Below are 21074 nucleotides of genomic sequence, written 5' to 3'. Positions count from 1 at the left end.
CCCCAGTTGACGCCAGGCGCTTCTGCGGACATGTCAAGAATATTGCGTATTATATGTAATGTTCTCAGTACAAGATAACAATGCACGGTCCCCTTAAGAAACTAATTTGCTCAAGAGCCAACCACCCCCAAGAATACCACCCAAGACGAATAGTCCTTTGCGATGCTCGCCATCAAGTTCGGAAGACCTCCTCGTGCCAGGTTGAGCCTCTGATTCACTCACTTTTAAAAAAGGAAGTAATATTTTTGGGATTCCAGATACTTCCAATATTTCTCCAGGCAACGAATCCAAGCTAAAAAGCGTTTTATTCGAGCCGTGACCAGGACTAGGAGTATCCGAAGCCCCATATTCATGCTGTCCGTGCTCGCCAACTTCGAAAAGATGGGCGTCACCAGCTTCATGCAGGTTGTGAGAGGGTCCTCCATCATGATGAGTTGAGGCAGATGCCACAGTCATTACGCGAGGAGTGCTACGCTCGGGGTGGGCCTGTGTCGAGCATTTTTCTTTTGACAAGAAATTGTCGGGCAAGTAAGGCTGTAGCAAATGCCTAAATGGTATGACCTCTTCACAAGCAAGTTGAACTCACAATAATGGGGCCTTCGTCGGGAACCTCTGGCTCCTCGGGTAACTTAATTTCCAACACCTTGCGTCGGCGAGGGGTGAATTTACTGGAAGTGTCGCCTTGGTCCGATTGTGCGCTCGTTACGAACATTCGTGCGGCGGGGGCGAGAGCACCGGGCTTCAGTTGCGTGTGCACCTCGGCGCAAAGCGATTCAGCGAATCTCCGGACCAGGACTCGCGTGTTCCTGCCTCTAAAATAGACATCAACACGCAATGAGGATTCGTTGTCAATTGACGCACTGAGAGAGCCTTGTGGCTTTGGCTTCCCGACGAAGCTCATTAGCACTTCTTCCCGTCCATTTCTCAGTAGAGAGCAGAAGGGTGGATAAGAGTCCACGGGAAGGTGTCATCTCATAATGGCTGGTTAAACCCACGACCGCTCTCCTCGCGAACGGTGGGACGAGCATGATGTCGTCGGTGAGAATTAAATTGCCCCCAATCTGTTCACGTGTGTGGGATTGTCAATATTATCCCAGCTCGGGGTCGAGAACATCACTGGAGCGCGCAAAATACGTGCGCCAGGACATCGAACGCATATAGTGTGGCTAGCTGTATTTTGGGTATTGTGTTCAAGCCTAAGTCAGCAAAGAGGTTCCTTGAGAAGGTAACTTCCTAAATTGGGAGATCGGATCCTGGCGGGCCTCATGTTTTCTGCGCTTTGCGTCAAATTTGCCCATCTTACCTGAAGCAAAAGCTCAATTTCCTTCTGCAACTCGTCAAGCAACTTCCGTATTTCCGTAGTGCCCACGTCGATCGATCGCAACCCGTACCATGTTCAAAGGCGCTCCGAGAAGAGATCTTCCTGGTCTGCAGAACTTGAACCTTCCCCCAGTTTCCCCAACACTTACGAACGCAACCTTACGCTCAAATGTAACATCTACAACGCAAATATACCGGCATTACGACAAGAAAAAGCAACAGAATGAATGGGGGGTGAGTCAAATGTTATAACAGACCCTGCTCCTCGCCTGCCTGCCTGCCTGCCCGCTCCCTTGCTTTTCCGACGGCATCTATCTATCACCATAATCGATTAAAGCATTTGCTCTCCCCTCGCGCTCCTCCCCCCTCCCAACCACTAGAAACTGTGTTGTGCTTTCCTTTCCCATTTTCCCATCATCGAATCCAGCTGAGGGGTAGTAACTTAGTGCTGACATTATGTTCCTCTCCCGCTACCAGTCTCCGCAGCCAAATTACCCTCCTATAGGGGTAATGGCCAAGCAGCGCTACTTGACGCTGGCGTACGAAGACATGGAGACGATCAAGATTCTCCCACCCACCTTCGCAGTGAGTATCGTCATCGGATCTTCGTTTAGACTCTGCGCCTCGTGTCTTGATGACATCGCACACACCATTATGCGTGCGAAGAATAGCCTGTTTTCCATCTTATGGCAACACGGGTCTTGTAAGACTTCCATCCAAAACCCGTCTGACATGCGAGCCTTAGGATGCTGTTGCCGTCGCCAAAGAATGGGTCAGACCGCCCCCTGGGGTACCTTTCCAATTACGAGTCCCGGTTGAATACGCATCCATTCAAGCATCTAGACTCCTTCAAGGTTGGATCAAACGCACTTCCTCCCTCCACCATTAATCTAAATCATCTGTTCTTGTTAGGACCATACCTCTACATCGACACTGATGACACTTATCAACTTGCGCAAACTTCACACGGTTTGCGCATGGAAATCGTGACGGATGCACCACCTCCCCCTGAAGAGGAAGTTAATCCTCCGCCTCCCCCGTAAGTCAACATTCAGATACCAACTGTTGTGTACTGATGATAGCCAACTTAGCCCACCTCCTATCTTAGAGATGCCGGCGACCTTCAATTTGGAGCTGACACCAGGGCGGACAGTTGCGTTAGAGACGAACTGTGAATCGGATGATCTGGACATGTCACGCACTGAGGACGGAATGCTCGTTGAAGGATCGTTTTGGGGCGTCTTGAAAATCATTCATCAAGACGACAATCATTCGATGGACTTCTCAGGAACTCGGCTGGGCATTGCCTCCGCCACTGCTCCAGTCATTCCTAACGAGCTTTTCTTCGACTCTAGAGTCATGGCGAAACTCATGATGGCTGCTGCAAGGCCAACAACCGCGAAGTGTGCCCTGACGATTCTTGCGCCCAGTCAACAATACTGTGACGTTAACATCAGTCTGGCACCAATGTGGCGGTTTGGCACGACGTATCCTACAGCGGAGCCTGCAGGGGATCGTAAAATCAAAGTAAGCAGCAACTATTATGTAGAACATATTAGTTTTAAGAGGCTTCTCTGTCCAGTATTTCTTACGGGGCCATCCCGATGGGTATTTAGAGCACTTCGAATCTAATGCTGTAGTCACGTCATTATATTATGAGGCCCTGTATGTTTATTTTAATACTGGAGTACCTTGCGCTCACCTTGGGAATCCTGCAGTCCAGACACATCGCAAATGGATCCAGTCTCATACATATCCCCCTCCAATGGATTCGCCATGCCGCTTTCGTTGTTTATCCCTCACATTAGCAAAGTATTGGATGACCTTGGCCTTTCCATCTCAGCGAGAACCCTGTTTATTAGGCGAGTTGGACCTCTCATCTGCACTACCAATCTCATTTCAATTGCTGCAGTAATGCTGTGGCGAATTTCGCTAATCATAAGCACATTGCCTACCGTTTCATGCAGCCGGCGCGTCTGTCCGCTGCTATCGATCTTAGCGTATCAACGGAACCTGCTGTTTTTACTCGAATTTTCTTGATGTGGCGGGGGGTCAGCGACGAAGAGATGGTGAAATTTGCAGACTCTAGCGAGAAGGAGGCAGACGCAAAAGAGTGGAAGGAAGTCATTGGCTTCAGCGACGAAAGTAAAGACATATCGAAGTTTAGAGTGTTGGAGACAAGCATAATGGAGTGCGTCAATAACACCCTCTTCACAATCGTCAGGTTCTTACGCCGAAGTTTGCAGATGTGCATAGGACTGATTGCCCCATTCGCATTCTGGCGTGCCCATGCCTGACGTTGTATACCCTAATTTGGCTTTGTTATTGCTTACTTTCGATCACACTCATTGCCTCTGCTTGCTGAAAATCCCTGCGATCTGCCTGGCTGCTTTCGTGACCCGCTTTGTCTCCCCGAATCGGGGTTGCCGTTTGCCTGTGTTTTCTAGCGCTTGATCAGATTAGGAGTAGTACCAGTGCACGTACATAGAAAATCCTCTAGTAATTAACCAGGTTTTTACAACTATCCTTCTAGCACTTTTGCTTCATTCAAAACTACCATACGAGGGTGAGTTGGGGATTGGTACGAGTGTTAGTTCATTTGGCATTGAATGAGGGCTATACGACTTGAGGTTCAATGCCACGATAAGACACTCATAAGTAATACGAGTCTTGTAGGACCCGCTCGTGTTAATCCATGCTGGATGTTCGACTGAGTTTCATCAGGTAATTGGCAGCATTCACTGAATACGGTCGGGGTTACAGCGCGAATTCTTGCCGATGGGACAGAACTACACAGGTCCTGCTTTTGGTGGACTGCCGTTCACGAGGTCATTAGGTGCAGAGCATCCGCCCCGGAAGGTGTGAAGAAGTCTGGCCTAATCTACTCGGAACATGTTTATCCACATAGCATCTTGCACCACAAGAAAAAAGACACGCACGTCCATCTCCACGTGGGAGAGTTCGTTCTAGAGAAATATGTTCCGCTGATGGTGCTTCCGATAATGTCATCGACGTGCAGGGCAATACCGTCGGGCTTCAGGTTTGCGGAATTTGATTATGGGAAGGATAAACATTGAGGTTCGGAAGTTGGATCCATCACGGCAACATCGTTGTTCTGCCGCGCGACATGTTTGAAACTTTTTGATTGGTGAAATAACCGTTTGCACAACTCCCAACGTCTGCAAGAACAATCAGTGGGTATATGAGGCACAATCCTCAAACTTCACATACTTCTCGCCTGATCATATGTCAGTAGAAAATCGATGCACGTTCCTTTTATCTTCCCTTCAAACACCCTGTGAGTCGCCACAAATCTGGAAGCGAGGACCGGCAGTTCGGTGGCATCCATACCGTTGCTACACCCACGAAGTTGAGTGCTATTCGTAAGTGAAGCGAATACGACCAAGCTAAGGAACGGTGCCACGGGCGTGGGGAGCATATCTCTAGGGGGGCGGAAATCATACCGTCAAGCCGAGCCGTACTTCCACACACCAGGGACGCTATTGCTAAGTATCCTGAAAAGCAAAAGATTAGAATTATGTCATCTCCGAGTCATAATAGGAGATTTGGACAACAGGCAGATGGCGCCAGGATGATTTCCCGGCGGATGCCCAGACTCTGGTGTCGGAACGCCCTTCACCCGCAACTCTTTCAATGTGGGGATGCAGTCCAATTACTTAAATGGCTCCAGTCGTGACTAAGAAGTGAACAACTTCTAATCAGTGAGAACTTTCCCACGTACAGTAGCATACGCATGAAATCCGGCCCGTGAACGACCCGGTTGAAAGTAAAATTGGGGACAGTTCGTGACTGCCATAGGGTATGGGTCAGCAGGGATAGTGCCTTCTGTCCGTCCTTCCGAACGACTGCCTCAGCGATAGTACGGGGCACTTAACAGAACAATGGACTCCGTTATAAAGGCACGCAAGAAGCACCCAGTCACTGGAAGAATGTTACAAGTCAAGAGAGCGCTGCCGCCGAGCCGAGGACACTAGATCGGGCTTCATGTCCGGGGAGTAGTGGTTGACCCCTAGTTCATTCGCTCGAGAGCGAGCAAATGGGGACGAGGCGAGTAGGCGAATTATGTTGGGGGTTTATAGGGCCGAGGGGCAACTAGTGCCAAAAAAACAACCATCCAGCTAGAGAAGCAAGAAAGATGACCAGCCTTACTGAAATACCCCAGAGCGATGGGTCACGTCGAACACTTGACGTTTCTCCACTCTCGGTTCGGTATTCAACACCCCAATCACCTTTGGGTTCGAGCCTTGCCAGGGTCCAGATACCACGACAAAACCACGTCACAGCCAATTGCAGGTTCCCTTTCTGGTGGGCGGCGCTCACAAGATCATCAGACAGAAGCGCCCTCAAGTGTGTGAAGTCCGACCCGACTTGTCCCAGGAAACATATTGCGTCTCGTGATGCAGAAGAGGAACATACGCACTACTAACTTCGTGGGTGAGGGTGTCTCCATCGATAATTCTTCCAATGACGCCGTCAACGTCAAGACAATTCCGTCAAGCACCAGGTTGTGGAATATGACCATAGGAAGGAGAAGCCTATCCGTGAGGGGCCGCGGGACCCTAGATGTTGGGAGAGCGAATTCCTCCCTTCCTGAGCGGCGTTTTCGTGGCCACTGCCCAGAAACGATAACAAACACAGAAGGATACGGTACAAATTCGCTCGCCGATTTCGCCAGGGTTGGACCACAAATTCTCGTCGATATGGAATATATATGGAGTATAGTGACGAGTCGGAAGGTGTACCCCACAGCGGCAAGGCCGATGACCACTCTTGGAGTTTAGTCGTAGAGCTATCTGAGTAGAATAGCCTGTACGCAACCCTCACTAACCCTCACTGGCTGCAAAGATGGTCGGGTGACGAACGGGCATGTGGAGCGCGGCACCCAAACTTCACGTACTTCGACTCTTGATCATAAGCCAGCAGACATAGATAGCTTCAAGTGACCGCTCTTCCAGCTCTCTTCTCCAGTACTCTCACTCTTTAAGTTCTTTGATCAAACCCGGACGTGAAGGCTGGCAGTCGGACTTCACCCACATTGCTGCCACACTTACATGGATGCGTGCGATGCAGCGAAATACGTTTAAGCCGAAGAGGGGTGTCACAAGCGTGGAGAGTAATGTGAGTATCGTGTTCCAAGGACGAGCTGGGGGCTGGATAGGATGCGTGAAGGGCGTTAGCACCTCGTCGACAGCAGCTCCATACAGCCTTGCGTTAGTAACGCATGGTGCCTGCAAGCACCCATGCCCTCACGCTTTTGGAGCTACTTTTCATGAGTTGCAGACTTGCAGTATCACTGTATTTTTTTGGACTTCCTCAATAGTACACCGTTTGGGTTTCATTTTGGTGCACTTGGGGGCAGTGGCATCATTTGAATAAAAAAGCGGAAAAAGATAGAGCCCACGGGTGCATGAGCCGGCGAAAAAGCATTATTGAACAGTGTATAACGTTACGCCGAATGGGCGACTAACCGGTGGAGGGAAACGACCATTGTAAACTGTTCAATGGCGATATCGAGGTATGACATCCAATTGGACGTCACAAGAGGGGGAAAAAAGGACGCATAATTCGAGCACCAAAGCACAAGACACAGAAAGCAGAATCCAATGTGGTTAATGTATGAGCCCAAAAGCTAAGTCTGGGACTGGGAGAATCACCAAGGTGAGTGAGTTTAAGTGGTGCATCAGTAGTGCTGCACATGTATCGTTCGATCCAACGAAATATTCCATACAGGCGGTATGCGTCAGTGTGGAACTGCGCCGAGAGCCTTCTGACAAAGCGTTCACATGATGAAATGTCGACGCAAGTTTAGAGGAAAGAGGACACGATGTTGAGTCCTCAGATGCGTCTTGGAAAAGCTTCTCTCCGAGTGAGGCTACTGATAGCCACTGCTTCTAGTGGGTATTACTTGCGGTTGTTCCAAATTATTGTGAGGTTGCAAAATCTGAAAGCGGCGTTCGCCGAGGGCTAGCATTCAGAATGCCGCGCGCGGGTAGTGACTGTTCTGTCATGCCTGATTATCTCTGCGGACTTCACTAAGGTTCCGTCAGTTAGAATGATGAGAGAAAGCTCGCTTCACGCCAATGACTTATCTGTTTGTTTAAAGTGGTGGCCCTCCCCGAGACCAAACGTACGCTGGCAATCCGGCCTAAACTAAACACATCCCGAACGGACCAATCGCAGCAGCTCATACTGTATGCGCCACGGAACTCTGGAAACCTCGATGTCCTGGCTATATAGGCTGAGTTTTCCTACTCCGGCTCGAAACGTTGGGATCATCGAGCCGATGTGTCGAATTACTTAGCCTGATTGTTCAACAGCGCTCAGTGTCCTTCTTAGCCACAACCTCTCTCGAGTCATTCCCGTATACTGTTTCCATCCCGCATGTTAGACGTCTGTACCGATCTCTGTCGCCCATTGTAGTATCAAGTCCAGACTCCAATGTTATCACCGTACTGTTTGGCCACATCACCTACTCACCATAATTGATGGTAGGATCAATCAGAGCCAGATTGCGCGCCTTCGGCCGAGGATTGGATCACCCTCTAACGCTGTCGATGTCTGAATCTTGCCAACAAACTAAGAGTTAGCAGCATCTTCTTGTGGGTGGCGCCTCGAAGTCGGCATTGCGTCTACTTACCTCTTCAGCTGACGTTGTTCGAGATGTACATTAACGCGAACCTTGATTTCTCCGAGCACACCGGTGCCTGACGATACGCGCTGAAACGCACCGGGCGTCAACACACACGAAATCTTGAAGGTATCAATCCAAATACTAAACGATGGAGGAAATACATACCTTGTGAATGTTTTCATCGATTCTCCTATTCAAAATCACATCTTTGGGCTCATGAATACCGCTTTTCCGTGACCGTTGATGGGAGACCTACAGACAGCCTGATTTCAACTCCCGCTCTACCACAGCTTCATCGGCGGAGGAAATTCAACAAACGAAGGCATTTCGGCAAGGCGAATCCCGTTTGCTCTCGCGTAATCCCTTTACTTCACAGACTTGGAACGCCCAGTCCCGATTTTCCCGGATTATCCAGTGGCAGAAATAACCATCCTGGCGTTTGTGATCCGCGCAATTAAACCCATCTGAGCAGCATGCCACACGCCGCGTGCCACGCCACAATCCGGGATCATGTGAGCAGCGCCGGCTGGTGCGGTGAAAAAGAAGAAATTGTACAATGAGTTGGGAAGGATGTCGACCTAGCTACTCGTAGTTAGCTCGCCGAAGGATGGCTTGACTTACAAGTATTTGCATCCGAGGACTCAACACTCTGCTCACCGTGTTTGTCCTGCCGGTTCATTCTTGCTGCTCCCCCTCCACTTTCCTGAGTGAGATATACCCTTCCTGATGACATTTACGGCGCTCCGGTGTGTCATACGCGTTCAAATACGATGATCAATTGATTTGATGTGCACGTTTTTAGAATGACACTTTGCATCGCAGGGGTTGTGCTCGTTACTTCTATATTTAGTGCCTCATCAGCCCTGCTGGGGGCGATGTGGTTCTCTTCAAAGCATCGTCCCTCCCTGCGGGGCATGTTCATATTATCTATTATACTTGTGCCGCTACATTCCATGCAACTCGGTGAGTGCAAAGACCAGAATCACGCCAGTTAATATTCATTCATTCTCACCATAGTCACTGGGATTCTCCTCCTGTTCCAGTACATCAGTTCTTGTTAGTATGCTGTTGTACCAGAATATTGAGGTTTTCAATCACCATCTTGACCTATGTTCTAGGCAATCCGATCAATGAAGCGACTGAAAAGATATTACGAAGTTGCCACCATCTAGTCTCTGTTCCGATTATCAGCGTGTTTCACTGTGAGTAGTGCAATTCTGACAATTGACTGTGTTCCCACTCTGATTACCTTCAGTATTCCTGAGCTTCAGGCAAGGTTTTCGCCATTCCATCAACCATTCTAGAGTCTAATGCCATCGATGGTCAGAGCCCTACGGTTGGCCTGTGAATGCTTCAGCTGCCGGCGAATAATGCGCCCAATTTTGCTGTTCTGTTGGGTGATCACAATTTTTCTCTGTGCAGCTGAGTCCGGTGAGCGCTATTGTGTCTCACACGTTTCCTTCGCTTAACATCCTCAACAGCACTATCAATTTACGGAGAAATTTTAGTGGAGCAGGGGCCGTAAGTTCTTGCTGCTTTTGCTTATCGTGGCAATCTTATACTGCAGTTTCCGTTTCCCCCCATCAGATCACACGGTCTCTTTCGAAATCGCATACTGGCGACGGCCATGTTTGCAAACACCATCTGCTTGGTCCTGGGTTTCACAACGAGTCTTATCGGCCTATGGCATGTAGAACAACGTCGAATTCTCAGCAGAGGGCTGCGAGAATCATTTTGTGATGACATGCTTAGGCAGGTATCATTCAAATGGAGGAAACGTTGTGTATGTAAAGGCTCATACTTGTCCAACGCCACATTGTATTAAACAACAACAACTCTCAAGATTCTTGCTTTCCTCCTCGTTCTCCCAGTACAACTTCCAAGAGGATTCCTTCTCCTCTTTTGGGTGAGAGACATCCTCTGATGAGAGCTCGCGGACCAGTTTATTTTCATCCTTTGCCGCTAGCCCAATCCACTTGTCATGGATTTGACGTCGGTTTTATCGGGGCCAGTTAGTTTTCCTTTACGTTTGATCTTAATATGCGCGGAAATCTGATGTTTTCTGTGAAGGCACATTATTTATCGTTTTTGATATTGGCTCTCCGGATCACATCGTGGGGAAGTGTTGATGAGGGCATAGCCCTCAGTCCAATATTACCACAAAGTGGGGATGTTGCCCTCAATGATGATTCTCCCGTTCCGGCAACTGTTGATGCGTCCAACGTACGTTTTCTACTTGATGACTACCACTGGAGGGGCAACGACTGACTTGGATGCTCAGGATGACGAAATCCTCGTAATTGGATTTCCACCGATGGAGAATCGGTTCGGTAAGCCTTGTGTCACGAACCCCGCACTCCCACATGGTCTCATCATCTCACCGCTAGACTTCCGAACCGTTGAGTAACTCGAAAATAGCAGGCAAGGACACCAGTGCGTGTGCAGCCAGTGATGGCTTGAACCGGCTCCTCGAGCCCCAATCGGCACGGAGCAGAGCAGCGGACTAACGAGCCACTCAGCACAGGTTCAATTCCGTCAAGGGGATATAACGCACTGTACTCTTCCTGCATACTGTATTTATACCGTGGAAGGGGCATTATCCATGAAATATGCCCCCATAAACTTCCCACTGCGCCGTTTTCGCGGCATACATTTGTTTATCAAATCTCATTTTCTTGTAGTCTCACGCATGAAACCAATATTTAGTTCTCACCCGTTTGATTCCTGTTGCGAAACGCCTTGTTCACCGCTAAGCATCCAGGTGTAGAACTTACCCGAACGATGAAACCCGGAACTGCCACGCACTGCGCACTCGTGGATTCCTTTGGTTCATTTAAGAGTCGCTAGCGTTCTTCCAAGTACGGCCGGCACGACGGGGGAAATTCGGCAACAGTCCGCCTCGCAAATGTCATCAGTGACCGCCAATTGATAGCATATCAGCAAGCCAGCGAGGTGGATTGATTGCGATCGGCGTCTCGTCCGATCGTTGGATACACAAGAAGCATGTGAAACTACCAGGAATACTAGTGAGACACTAGCCAGTGACGCCACTCGATACGGACTTGAACCCAATGTGCTTGCGTCATCAATAGTTTGTTGCCTCGTGGCTCACCTCATTGTTCCATACGGCTTCAAGTGCTTCCTTACCTGAAGAAGAGTGTTTTGCCGAGATGGCTGACCTCCTTACACCCATGCCTATGGGTCACACCTAGTGTTGTTGCTCGCTCTACGTCGCCAGAGTTAACCCGGATTCAGGGGAAGCGCCTCTCGGGGGAATGAGAAGGTCCTTATGGTGAGCACATTTCAACCTGTATTATATTCGTCGCACTCGCGGAAACAGCATACTCTTGGAATACTCACGAACTTGCCCCAACCGGCGATAGTTGTTACACAACATCCTGAATGTCTGTCTTCAAATCACTGATTGTCAACCGACCAGGACTGCACTCTTCCACAGAAGATTGCGCACGCTGACCCGGGTACCGGGTGGAGTGGCATTATATTCTCAAGACTTTACGGCAATAAGATGGAAGCGCTAATTTCGTGCAAAATGCAGGATCTCCCTTTCAGAACTACTGAAGCCACTCCAGGATGAACGTTTCCCAGACGATCAAGGAGAATTACACTCTGGCCTTCACACACAAGGAACAATTAACTACATTGTTTGGGCTGGGCTTCAGCGCTCCAGTCTTTAAGTAATTTGATTCACGGAGCCAAATCGATCGAATATCCTCTCGATAGCCGCAGTATAGGACACAATTATTGGGAAGTCACCTTCGAAACACATATGTAGAGTCGTTTATACCAGGCCATTTGCGTTCTTCCTTAGCAGTACCACGTCGTCCGAGTGCCGCCCCAGCCATATGTAGGACAACTTGACTAGCACCAGGTTCTGCTAGCTGGGAAGCATTGCCCTGAGTAGTGACCTATAAATGAGTAATAGCTAGAGTGAGGGGTCGGCTGGCGCGGCAAGCGCCCGCTGCTCTCACACTTTCGGGGCTGTTTTGTTACATCGCGATATTAGCATACTTCCATCATTTTCTTTTCTTCAATTCAACAGTGCGACTAAATAGCCCCGGGTTCCACTTCAGCGTACTCGGAGATAGTCACCTTAGGCAAAACGTGTCGAAAGCCGCAGAAAGATAGAACTTGAGGATACATGAGCTAATTAGTGCTGAAGCATTACGCCACTAACGTTCTACCCGATGGGCGACTAGATAAACAGTGTGGGACGCGACCGACAATGACTATTACAACCTGTTTGATGAACCCGACGGTGATGTTTGACATTCGACTGGAAGTGCGGATCGTGCTCGTAGAGCATTGGACATCACAATACAGGGTTAAGGCATACATAATTCAAGCACAGAGACGCAAGATACAGGAGGCAGAATCCAGTATGGTTGATACACGAACGCAGAGACGAAGTCGGCGATCGGGAGAATCACTGGGGGTGAAAGAGTGATGCATCAGCAGTCCTACCCGCGTTATCGCTTGATTCGATGGATATTCCATGCAAGCATTCAAGGTTGCTACAAGGTGGCCCACCACCGCCATGAAAGTCTGGTACCTCCTCATCGATCACGAAAACAGGCCTATTGGAGCGCCCTTCAAAGTTGGAGTATCTGCCAATACCAATATCGCTATGTGGCCTGAAGAAGACAGTCAAGGATAAGGCGCCATCCACCCTTGCCAAGATTGCTGCAGCGGAACTCGAAGTGTGGAAATGCACGGATTCGACAACTAATTTCCTTGATGTAGGTCCTGAAGAGCGCAAGGAGCGACTCAGAATGGCATTTCCGATACGAGGGTCAAAAACGTCAGCGTGAGGCAGGAGCAAGTCTGACCATTTCAGGTGGAGAGGCATTGCTTGTGCATTTGCCCGGTGCATCGTGACTTTTCTCAAGAAAACAGTGATCCACAAGGCTACGGCACTGGGAAGCTGGCACAGGCGGTCGGAAGACGATGGCGAGGATTCGATACATTCGTATCTCTATCTTTCAATTTTCTGCTCAAGGGGCGGGATATTGCACTTGCTCACGCGACTCCCCTTCGTCCGCCGCACAAGTGCCAACATCCAAGACTGAACAAGAGCGACGTCCGGTCATGAATAGGGGTCCTCCCATTTGTCTTTCCACCCTGTCTTCAACTCTTGTCATGAGGCCTTTGTCTGCAGACGCGCTTGAGTTTACGACAAGGAGAAGGGACGAGTTGCTGCGATCGACGAGTATTTGTTCCCCCTTTTTGGCGACACATTTATGTCGACCAGGCAGGACTCCAGCCTCTATGACTTCGTAACAATATTCCGTCGACGTGCCCGGGGTCAAGCCTGATGGAGTTTTATTCGAATACTGCATAGCGCATGTGGCAATGCGGGGAGTAAAAAATGAAATTGGAACAGGCAGCATGGACCCTTACGGTGTCCAAGTGTTGTGAGCGTAGAAAATGCTAAGCGCGCGAGTGTGACCCATGGATGGTGTGGAACCATGCATTTTCCCACGGTGCTTTCCCACCCCCTTGTGTAAACTCTGTGCGTCTGTCTTGTTATCCCGAGACCTCATTGATGGTGGCTTTCCCTACTTCTATACACCGTGCGTACAAAAGGGAACTCTGGAAACAAAAGCCTCAAGCTCGGCCAACCACCTGACCTCCTCACAAAGCAGGCGGATACTGTTACCTCCCAAAGGCGCTTTCCTGGAGGAGGACATCGACTAGTGAGCTCGCATCTTATTTGTTCAGCGATCTATGCTTGAGCGACACGACAAAGCGAGGAAATCCGCCGAAGAAATATCGCAGAGAATGAAGCACTCTTGGCGTCCCTGGACCTGAAAGATGCTTCTTATTCCCTTGGGATGTTTCCCGTTAAGTCTGCAAAAATCAAAACTTCAGGGAAGACCGAACGGGCCCGTCCAGTCCGGCCTCGGAAGGCGGAGAAAGCGAAAAAGGAGAACATGTCCGTTCCCCGACGGCAGTCCTCCAGACTTGCCCATCTGCACGCCAGCCCGGATGACACACCCACACACAGGCTGGTTTATACGTCGTCCGCTCGCCACTTACTCGAATGACCGCGTCAGGCGCGTATCTGGCGTGCCATTGCTTCTCTCTTTGTTGTAGCCCAAACAAAGAGGAAGAGAGGCTTGCGGTGTTAGAGCTCGGCCGCGTAGTGAGCATCCGCGCCATGGAAATCTTTCTCTGGACGATCTTGTCAGTGACGAGGACGACACAGAGGAATCAATCTCGTCATTAAGGGATACACTCGAAGCTGCTTGCAAGGACGTACATTCTGTCGAAGCACGAATAAAGAACTCTCGAAATATTCTCAGCTACGGGGCAGCGATCCTGATATCAATGATCTTAGGAAAAGACTCACCCGCATGGTCGTGCGATCGCGAGCCGAGGATACGAGGGAGAGGGTTTATTCCATGGCTTACCACCTGGAGCAAACGAAAGATCTCAATGTCTTGCATCAAATTCGGCCCGACCGATGCTCTTGGTGTAAAGGCGCGTGCGGATGGGAATCACTCAGCTTATTCAGTTACACAGGTTTTTAGACATCCTATGATTCCACGCTGCGTGTGACCTCCTTTACATCTGGGCAATCTACTGAGCTCTTTTCTCTTGCCTCGACTTCGACACTGGTCACATCCTTTGATATCGCGCCATGTGGGAATGAAATATGGATCTCCGACAGTGATGGTGGACTAAGCTTGTTTGGACCTCCGGGAAGGCAGCCGATTACGGGGACAAGTGAATGCTAAATTGAAGATTGGTTGTGTCAGCATCAATCCTGCTGCTGGAAGGAGAAGGAGTCATCCTTTGTGCACCGCGAGCAACGATCTTTCCCTGAAGTAAGCGTCAGCAATGCTGCTAGTGCTTTGGACTTAACTTACGGCAGAATATGGGACGTTTGAAAGCTTATGTTAATTGAAACTGGAGCACTTGTTGGGGGTGATGATGACGGCTCCAGCTCGCTTAAAGTGAAACCACCTCCCGTCCTGGAAGCAGATCACGAAGCCGTCACAGATTTCCTTTCATCAAAACCTGGGCTGTGTACTCGGGCAAAGCCACCACTTCTCACTGACCTGCGCGGAATAAGTTTGGAATCTAGATGCTTGGCTCTCATCGGGGGAGAAATTAAAGTTTCCCGGACCAATACAAAAAGCTCATAACTGTCAAACTGGACGTTGGTTGACGGTGCTGAAAGCTCAGTGGAGTCAGGATCCATCCCACTTCACTGTTAATTCACACAATATCCCCAGAATGACTGATGTCGAACGTTTTCCAGGTTGGATGGATGGACCATTCATTAGATATCATTGCGTACAACGGAGAGGAGATCGCTCAAAGTGATGACGTGGTTCTCCGAGTGTGGTACTCTAACCAATTGTAATTTCTTATTAAAGGTACGCTGGCCATCAGGCCTAAACTAAACGCAACACTGCATCCCGAACGGACCAATCGCGGCGGCTCATACTGTATGCGCGATGGAACTCTGGAAGCCTTGATGTCCTGGCTATATAGGTTGAGTTTTCCTACTCCGGCTCGAACTTGAAACGTTGGGATCATCGAGTCGATGTGCCGAATTAGGCTGATTGTTCAACAGCGCTCAGTGTCCTTCTCAGCCACAACCTCTCTCGATACGTTCCTATTCAGCACTGTACCGATCTCTGTCGGTATCAAGTCCAGATTCCAATGCTATCACCGTACTGTTGGGCCACATCACCTACTCACCATAATTGATGGTAGGATCAATCAGGGCCACATTGCGCGCCTTCGGACATCATTGTATTATTACCTTCTAACGCTGTCGACGTCCGAATCCTACTGAGAGTTAGGAGCGTCTTCTTGTGGGTGGTGCCTGGAAGTAGGCATTGCGCTGCTCATTGCAGGCCATATTCACATGGATCCCCACTTTGCCGTCTACCCTTATGTAAATAACCAGTCTCCAAATTTGACAAAGTCTCTTTTCTTGCCGAATAGCCGGATTCCGCCACTTGAATGATGTTCGACTCGATTCGGATATACGTTATGTAGCGGTGCTTATGACATCATTTCATCCACTCTTGGCCCTTCCTTTTCAGTACTCTCATCTCCTACTATGGGCTCACGCACTACGTACCTTCTCGTTACGTAGCACTCATGATGCTCGTACGAAGGGGGAAGATTGATTGATAACATGTAACCGCGCGGCAGTATAAGTAGCCAAGGTAATAACGAAATACCAGAGAAGGGAATAGTGAACGAGACATGGTACGCGCTGCTATACGTGAAACACTGTAGCGTTGCGTGGAGATAAAGACATGGTAGAAATGGTATACTGTAACGTAATGGGCGTATATATACCGGCGCGTCGTGGCATGCATGTCGTCCAACACCACTACCTCATATTAACTCTTGCTCATTACCGGGTTGTCCACCAATAGACAATCTTCATTTTTCCATTTTCATTTTTTCAAGCGTTGCAGTCGTGAGCTTCACACGTTTCATTATCTTTCCTTGGTTCTGTCCCGCGTTTAGGAGATGATGGTGCTGGCGCTAACCGTTGGGTGCCATCTTTCTTTACAACTGGCTTGGCGATCATTGTGTATCGATAACAGTCCTTTGTCGGTTTTACATGCATCAAGTCGAGAGCTGAGTGTGAATTCAGGTCCAGTGCGGCCACATACTGTGCTGGATAGGGAACGCCGCGAATCAGGCTTTGGAGTCCCGAGCTACTTTCCAGGTGCCAATTATAATTAACTAGTGCACGGGTGTGGGACGCCGTGCGCCCGCGGTGGTGTTCAAGTTGACGCTTACAGCTCCACGAGCCTGGAACCAGTGACCGTGGGACATGTACGAACCGTCACTACTGCTGTGATGCTGTGGACCTTATAAGGCGCTATCTAGAACGTTGGCCCCTAACCAAAAGGGAAAGGAAATTGGTTGCGGAGAACGATTTTAGCCGGACTTGAACAAAAAGGCCTGTATACTTGTCCAGGGCCCGTTTTTTTAATCAACGTGCACAATGCCAGCGCCCGGCCACTTACTGGCATCCTACTAACATGGCTTATGTGAAAGCTCATGGCTGCGCTCTTGGACCCAGATGGAATGCTCCACTGACGCACATACGTCGCGAACGCGTGCCCTGGCACCGCTTACCGCCGGCTCTCTGTACGAAGCGACCGCCGTGACCAGTGCCTCGGTATGACGCCCCACAGTCCTAATCACATTCATCCTGCTTCCAGTTCCAGTCAGCGCTATAATACTGGCTCTCGTGCAGTAGACTTACAGTAATGTCATCATCCGCACCAATTGCCTAGCTAGTCCGGGTCATGCCACCGCTAGAATTCGCCACTGATAGCACTGGATCGACCAAATAGTCAATACATATATCATATTCTTCCATAATCAGACGGACGCCTAGCTTTTGGGCCTTTAGGGGCTTGCACGTGCGTTGCGCGCTCAAGCTCTCTCTCCTCCATCCACTCGTCCGCTATCAACCATGTCGCTGCGGGAAAAGGCTGAAGATCTCAGGAAAACGATCGATAATCTCCTCGTGGTGGGAGTTGACATGGCGGTTCCAATTCTCAGGGTCGTCAATGCTACCGCTGATTGGTGTCCCCCTCTAAAGATGGCGACTGGCGGTGCACTCTCCATCTTCGACGAGGTTAAAGTTGGTGATTCCAGCTTGATTACGAATGAAAGCTCACACTAGTGTGCCACGTAGAAGTTCAAGGAGAACAAGAAGGAATGGGCTGATTTTGGTGAATACGTAGCTAGCACTATGGCCAAGGTAGTTTCAGCCATAAAGTCTTATGATGTGTCAGCGGGGGAGGCAGGGTCATGGGTGGAGGGTGTCGCGGAGCTTGGGAGGTACGTTGTATTGGTTTTGGTAGTTTCCGATACCATACTTACGTCCAGTACCAGCGCGCTACAAGGCATCCAGTCCAACATCAAACAAAGACTCAGAGAACTAGAGGAACGGTCAGGTGTAAGAAATGCACTGTCTCACTATCGAGACCCTGGAAAATTCGAGGGCCTGAAGAAGGATTTTGACAAAGCGCTGGCATCGTTTCAGGTAGCTTTCCTCATGGCATTGTTCCCTAATCATTCTGATCTTCGGACGGTGCAGTTTAGGACGAATTTAACAATTGGTGTCGAATTATCGACTATAAAGGACAGCTTAGACCGGCTGGAGGGTGCGATTGACGCTAAAGTGTCAACCATAGAGGACAGCCTGGACCATCTGGAAGGTGCGATTGGCGTCAAATTATCGACCATGGAGGACACCTTAGACCGCCTGGAGAGTGACCCAACCCTCGATAATCTCCGATATCCTCAGATCGCCCACCATGATTCAACAGAGGCATGCCTGGAAGGTACCAGGGTCGATCTCACGGAGCGTATTATGAACTGGTGTCGTAACACCGGAGATAACGAGAACCGGCTGATGCTACTGACCTCAGTTGCTGGCGCTGGCAAAACTTCGATTGTGCACACGATTGCAGATAGATGTAACAGGGAGGCTATCTTGTTGCTGTGCTTTTTCTTCACAGTTGGCGAACAGCCACGGCCGGACTGTTTATTCAGCGGCATTGCTCAAGCTCTAGCAAAGCGTGACGCAGATTACCGTGCCTTCATTATCTCTGCCCTTCGAAAAGACCCCACCCTCTCAACAGCTCCATTCACGATGCAGTTCAAGAAATTAGTGGCTTCGCCCCTGCTTCATAAACCTCCGCCTTCCGATCGTCCTATGGTGGTCATCATCGACGCTTTGGATGAATGTGACAAAGAAGTGTTCGAATCCCTTGCCGAAATTCTTGGGGACGAAGTGCCCAGGCTACCGTCTTCTGTCAAATTCTTCATCACATCGAGACAATTCGATCTCGTGAATCGCTACCTCTCCCCCGATTACCCTATTGATCGTCTCCGCATTGATCTCTCGGATGAGGCAAATGTGCAGGACTGTGCTATATACATACACTTCCAGCTGCAAAAGCTGAAGAAGGTACATCGGGATTTACGGCGTAATCTTCAGGACGAGGATAAGATGGTACAGGAAATCTCTGAACAAGCAAATGGCTTGTTTATCTGGATCAGCACCATCTTTCGCTACATGAAGATGGCCAACAAGGATCCTATGGGGACACTAGAAACTCTGCTCGACATTGGTGCCAAACGACCAGAGGTCCCTGCTGAGAAGATGATGGATGACTTGTATACCAGCAGTTTGAAGAAGTGCGCTTGGGAGGATGAAGAATTTGCGCATGATTATCCAATCGTGATGGGAGCAATCTTCGTTGCTCAGCAGCCTCTATCTATCACAGCCTGGGACGTAATTTTATCACCTTTCCTCAATTCTTCCGTTCAATATGCATTGGCTGAACTTGCTCCTCTGCTCTCAGGAGTTGAGGATTCCCACATTCCGGTTCACATCTTACACCAATCTTTCCATGATTTTATTCTTGATCGGATCAATCCCCGAACAATCAGCTCTCGTTGCACTCCTGTAGCTGTGGGGGTGGAGAATGCCAGGGTTGCCCTGTGATGTACTGAGATTTTGAACAAGGATCTCTGCTCTGTGAAGGGCTTAGGACTGATTGAAAACTTGTCCGAAAAAGATGAAATGCTGCGCATTCCTCCAAAGGAATTATCTGAGCATTTTCGTTATGCATGTCACCACATCGTCCATCACCTCAGTGGAGTCCAAGAACAGCCTGAAGAGCTTGCTGGACCAGTTAGTGTGTTTCTGAGTCAAGAAGCAACTCGGTGGGTGGAAATTTGTGTGCGAATGGAAAACTACATCAGTATCTCGTTACTCCCTGAGTGGGCTAAGGTATGGGTTATGGATTGTGTTAAAGAAACTAGCTCATGGTCTTCCAGTTGGCTGTTGACCACAGGGCTGTTAGCACACTGGCTGAAGTGCTTACCCAGCTTCCATGGAACCTGGGATTTTTTTCAAGATTCCAGGAGGCATATGAGGCAGCAAACGATTCTGTTGTACTCTGCCGTTACCTTTTTTCTGTGGACTCAAGTTCCTACACCCCTCCTTTGGCTGAGTCACTCAACAGTCTGTATGTTGCTCTTTCTGGACTCGGACGGCACTCGGAGGCACTCTCATCGATTGAAGAAAGTGTCAAACTCTATCGCCAGCTAGTTGCCATTAACCCAGGACCATACACCCCGGGTTTGGCCATGTCACTCAACAATCTTTATAATGCTCTTTCCAATCTCGGACGGCACTTGGAGGCACTCCCATTCATCGAAGAAAGCGTCAAACTCTATCGCCAGCTAGTTGCCGTTAACCCAGGATCATACACCCTGGATTTGGCCATGTCATTCAACAATCTACATAATGCTCTTTCTGATCTCGGACAGCACTCGGAGGCACTCCCATTCATCGAAGAAAGTGTCAAACTCTACCGCCAGCTAGTTGCTGTTAACCCAGGATCATACACCCCGGATTTGGCCATGTCACTCAACAATCTTTATAATGCTCTTTCCAATCTCGGACAGCACTTGGAGGCACTCCCATTCATCGAAGAAAGTGTCAAACTCCGTCACCAGCTAGTTGTTGTTAACCCAGGATCATACACCCCGGATTTGGCCAGCTCACTCAACAATCTATATGCCGCTCTTTCCTATCTCGGACGGCACTCAGAGGCACTCCCATTCATTGAAGAAAGCGTCAAACTCTATCGCCAGCTAGTTGCCATTAACCCAGGATCATACACCCCGGATTTGGCCATCTCACTCAACAATCTACATAATGCTCTTTCCAATCTCAGATGGCACTCGGAGGCACTCCCATTCATTGAAGAAAGTGTCAAACTCTGTCGCCAGCTAGTTGCTGTTAACCCAGGATCATACACCCCGGATTTGGCCATGTCACTCAACAATCTACATAATGCTCTTTCCTATCTCGGACAGCACTCAGAGGCACTACCATTCATCGAAGAATGTGTCAAAATCCGGCACCAGCTAGTTGTTGTTAACCCAGGAGCATACACCCCCAAATTGGCCAACTCACTCAGCAATCTACATCATACTCTTACCAATCTTGGACATCATTCCGAGGCACAAATGGTTCACATTTAAGGATGTTCTCCTCATCATTATATTC

The 21074-nt window shown here is 49.2% G+C and overlaps 7 protein-coding genes across 7 annotated transcripts; 6 read left to right on the top strand and 1 right to left on the bottom strand.

Annotated features, from left to right (window-relative positions):
- Positions 1-27: 27 nt before the first annotated feature.
- On the bottom strand, positions 28-1217 carry EI90DRAFT_3149661 (uncharacterized protein). The gene is made up of 3 exons (XM_039065603.1): positions 862-1217; positions 587-812; positions 28-534 (listed from the first exon to the last, which is right to left on the bottom strand). The coding sequence occupies exons 1-3, from the start codon at positions 1026-1028 to the stop codon at positions 94-96; spliced, it is 834 nt and encodes a 277-aa protein (XP_038924202.1). The 5' UTR covers positions 1029-1217; the 3' UTR covers positions 28-93.
- Positions 1218-1830: 613 nt separating this feature from the next.
- EI90DRAFT_2900899 (uncharacterized protein) lies at positions 1831-3617 on the top strand (the record flags this gene model as incomplete). The annotated part of the gene is made up of 7 exons (XM_039054053.1): positions 1831-1905; positions 2066-2174; positions 2233-2359; positions 2412-2847; positions 2903-2985; positions 3039-3173; positions 3233-3617. 7 exons carry the CDS (start codon positions 1831-1833, stop codon positions 3615-3617), a joined length of 1350 nt encoding a protein of 449 aa, XP_038924201.1.
- A 5167-nt stretch (positions 3618-8784) lies between these two features.
- Positions 8785-9643, top strand: EI90DRAFT_3029254 (uncharacterized protein). The gene is made up of 6 exons (XM_039058108.1): positions 8785-8935; positions 8990-9028; positions 9091-9174; positions 9228-9243; positions 9300-9403; positions 9454-9643. The coding sequence occupies exons 1-6, from the start codon at positions 8848-8850 to the stop codon at positions 9495-9497; spliced, it is 375 nt and encodes a 124-aa protein (XP_038924200.1). The 5' UTR covers positions 8785-8847; the 3' UTR covers positions 9498-9643.
- Positions 9521-10087, top strand: EI90DRAFT_67146 (uncharacterized protein). The gene is made up of 4 exons (XM_039067936.1): positions 9521-9724; positions 9816-9878; positions 9939-9983; positions 10043-10087. The coding sequence occupies exons 1-3, from the start codon at positions 9600-9602 to the stop codon at positions 9961-9963; spliced, it is 213 nt and encodes a 70-aa protein (XP_038924199.1). The 5' UTR covers positions 9521-9599; the 3' UTR covers positions 9964-9983; positions 10043-10087.
- On the top strand, positions 9676-10471 carry EI90DRAFT_3029243 (uncharacterized protein). Its single transcript, XM_039058107.1, has 5 exons — positions 9676-9983; positions 10043-10195; positions 10254-10313; positions 10360-10375; positions 10399-10471. Exons 1-5 carry the CDS (start codon positions 9954-9956, stop codon positions 10422-10424), a joined length of 285 nt encoding a protein of 94 aa, XP_038924198.1. The 5' UTR covers positions 9676-9953; the 3' UTR covers positions 10425-10471.
- A 3732-nt stretch (positions 10472-14203) lies between these two features.
- Positions 14204-14878, top strand: EI90DRAFT_67003 (uncharacterized protein). Its single transcript, XM_039067934.1, has 3 exons — positions 14204-14473; positions 14524-14820; positions 14868-14878. Exons 1-2 carry the CDS (start codon positions 14321-14323, stop codon positions 14728-14730), a joined length of 360 nt encoding a protein of 119 aa, XP_038924197.1. The 5' UTR covers positions 14204-14320; the 3' UTR covers positions 14731-14820; positions 14868-14878.
- A 2575-nt stretch (positions 14879-17453) lies between these two features.
- Positions 17454-21049, top strand: EI90DRAFT_3115095 (uncharacterized protein; the record flags this gene model as incomplete). The annotated part of the gene is made up of 5 exons (XM_039062747.1): positions 17454-17624; positions 17679-17824; positions 17879-19466; positions 19521-19787; positions 19835-21049. 5 exons carry the CDS (start codon positions 17454-17456, stop codon positions 21047-21049), a joined length of 3387 nt encoding a protein of 1128 aa, XP_038924196.1.
- Between the last annotated feature and the right edge of the window lie 25 nt (positions 21050-21074).

This window comes from Cantharellus anzutake (genome assembly GCF_015039405.1).
Source record: "Cantharellus anzutake strain C23 chromosome Unknown EI90scaffold_1, whole genome shotgun sequence".
Lineage (NCBI taxonomy): Eukaryota > Fungi > Basidiomycota > Agaricomycetes > Cantharellales > Hydnaceae > Cantharellus > Cantharellus anzutake.
Note: the sequence above shows the minus strand (reverse complement) of the source record. Positions and strands in the feature narration are given on the sequence as shown.

What these genes read in the sequence shown, in the direction of transcription:
- EI90DRAFT_67146 (XM_039067936.1), top strand. Translation starts at nt 9,600, where the DNA reads ATGTTTGCAAACACCATCTGCTTGGTCCTGGGTTTCACAACGAGTCTT. An exon ending in TTTTGTGATGACATGCTTAG is followed by an intron (nt 9,725 to 9,815) that starts GCAGGTATCATT and finishes ACAACTCTCAAG; the next exon opens with ATTCTTGCTTTCCTCCTCGT. An exon ending in GATTCCTTCTCCTCTTTTGG is followed by an intron (nt 9,879 to 9,938) that starts GTGAGAGACATC and finishes CTTTGCCGCTAG; the next exon opens with CCCAATCCACTTGTCATGGA.
- EI90DRAFT_67003 (XM_039067934.1), top strand. Translation starts at nt 14,321, where the DNA reads ATGATCTTAGGAAAAGACTCACCCGCATGGTCGTGCGATCGCGAGCCG. An exon ending in CCGATGCTCTTGGTGTAAAG is followed by an intron (nt 14,474 to 14,523) that starts GCGCGTGCGGAT and finishes ACAGGTTTTTAG; the next exon opens with ACATCCTATGATTCCACGCT.
- EI90DRAFT_3149661 (XM_039065603.1), bottom strand. Translation starts at nt 1,028, where the DNA reads ATGCTCGTCCCACCGTTCGCGAGGAGAGCGGTCGTGGGTTTAACCAGC. An exon ending in AAAGCCACAAGGCTCTCTCA is followed by an intron (nt 813 to 861) that starts GTGCGTCAATTG and finishes TGTCTATTTTAG; the next exon opens with AGGCAGGAACACGCGAGTCC. An exon ending in CCGACGAAGGCCCCATTATT is followed by an intron (nt 535 to 586) that starts GTGAGTTCAACT and finishes CATTTGCTACAG; the next exon opens with CCTTACTTGCCCGACAATTT.
- EI90DRAFT_3029243 (XM_039058107.1), top strand. Translation starts at nt 9,954, where the DNA reads ATGGATTTGACGTCGGTTTTATCGGGGCCA. An exon ending in CGTCGGTTTTATCGGGGCCA is followed by an intron (nt 9,984 to 10,042) that starts GTTAGTTTTCCT and finishes TTTTCTGTGAAG; the next exon opens with GCACATTATTTATCGTTTTT. An exon ending in CAACTGTTGATGCGTCCAAC is followed by an intron (nt 10,196 to 10,253) that starts GTACGTTTTCTA and finishes TTGGATGCTCAG; the next exon opens with GATGACGAAATCCTCGTAAT.
- EI90DRAFT_3029254 (XM_039058108.1), top strand. Translation starts at nt 8,848, where the DNA reads ATGTGGTTCTCTTCAAAGCATCGTCCCTCCCTGCGGGGCATGTTCATA. An exon ending in GTTCCAGTACATCAGTTCTT is followed by an intron (nt 9,029 to 9,090) that starts GTTAGTATGCTG and finishes CCTATGTTCTAG; the next exon opens with GCAATCCGATCAATGAAGCG. An exon ending in TCTCTGTGCAGCTGAGTCCG is followed by an intron (nt 9,404 to 9,453) that starts GTGAGCGCTATT and finishes CATCCTCAACAG; the next exon opens with CACTATCAATTTACGGAGAA.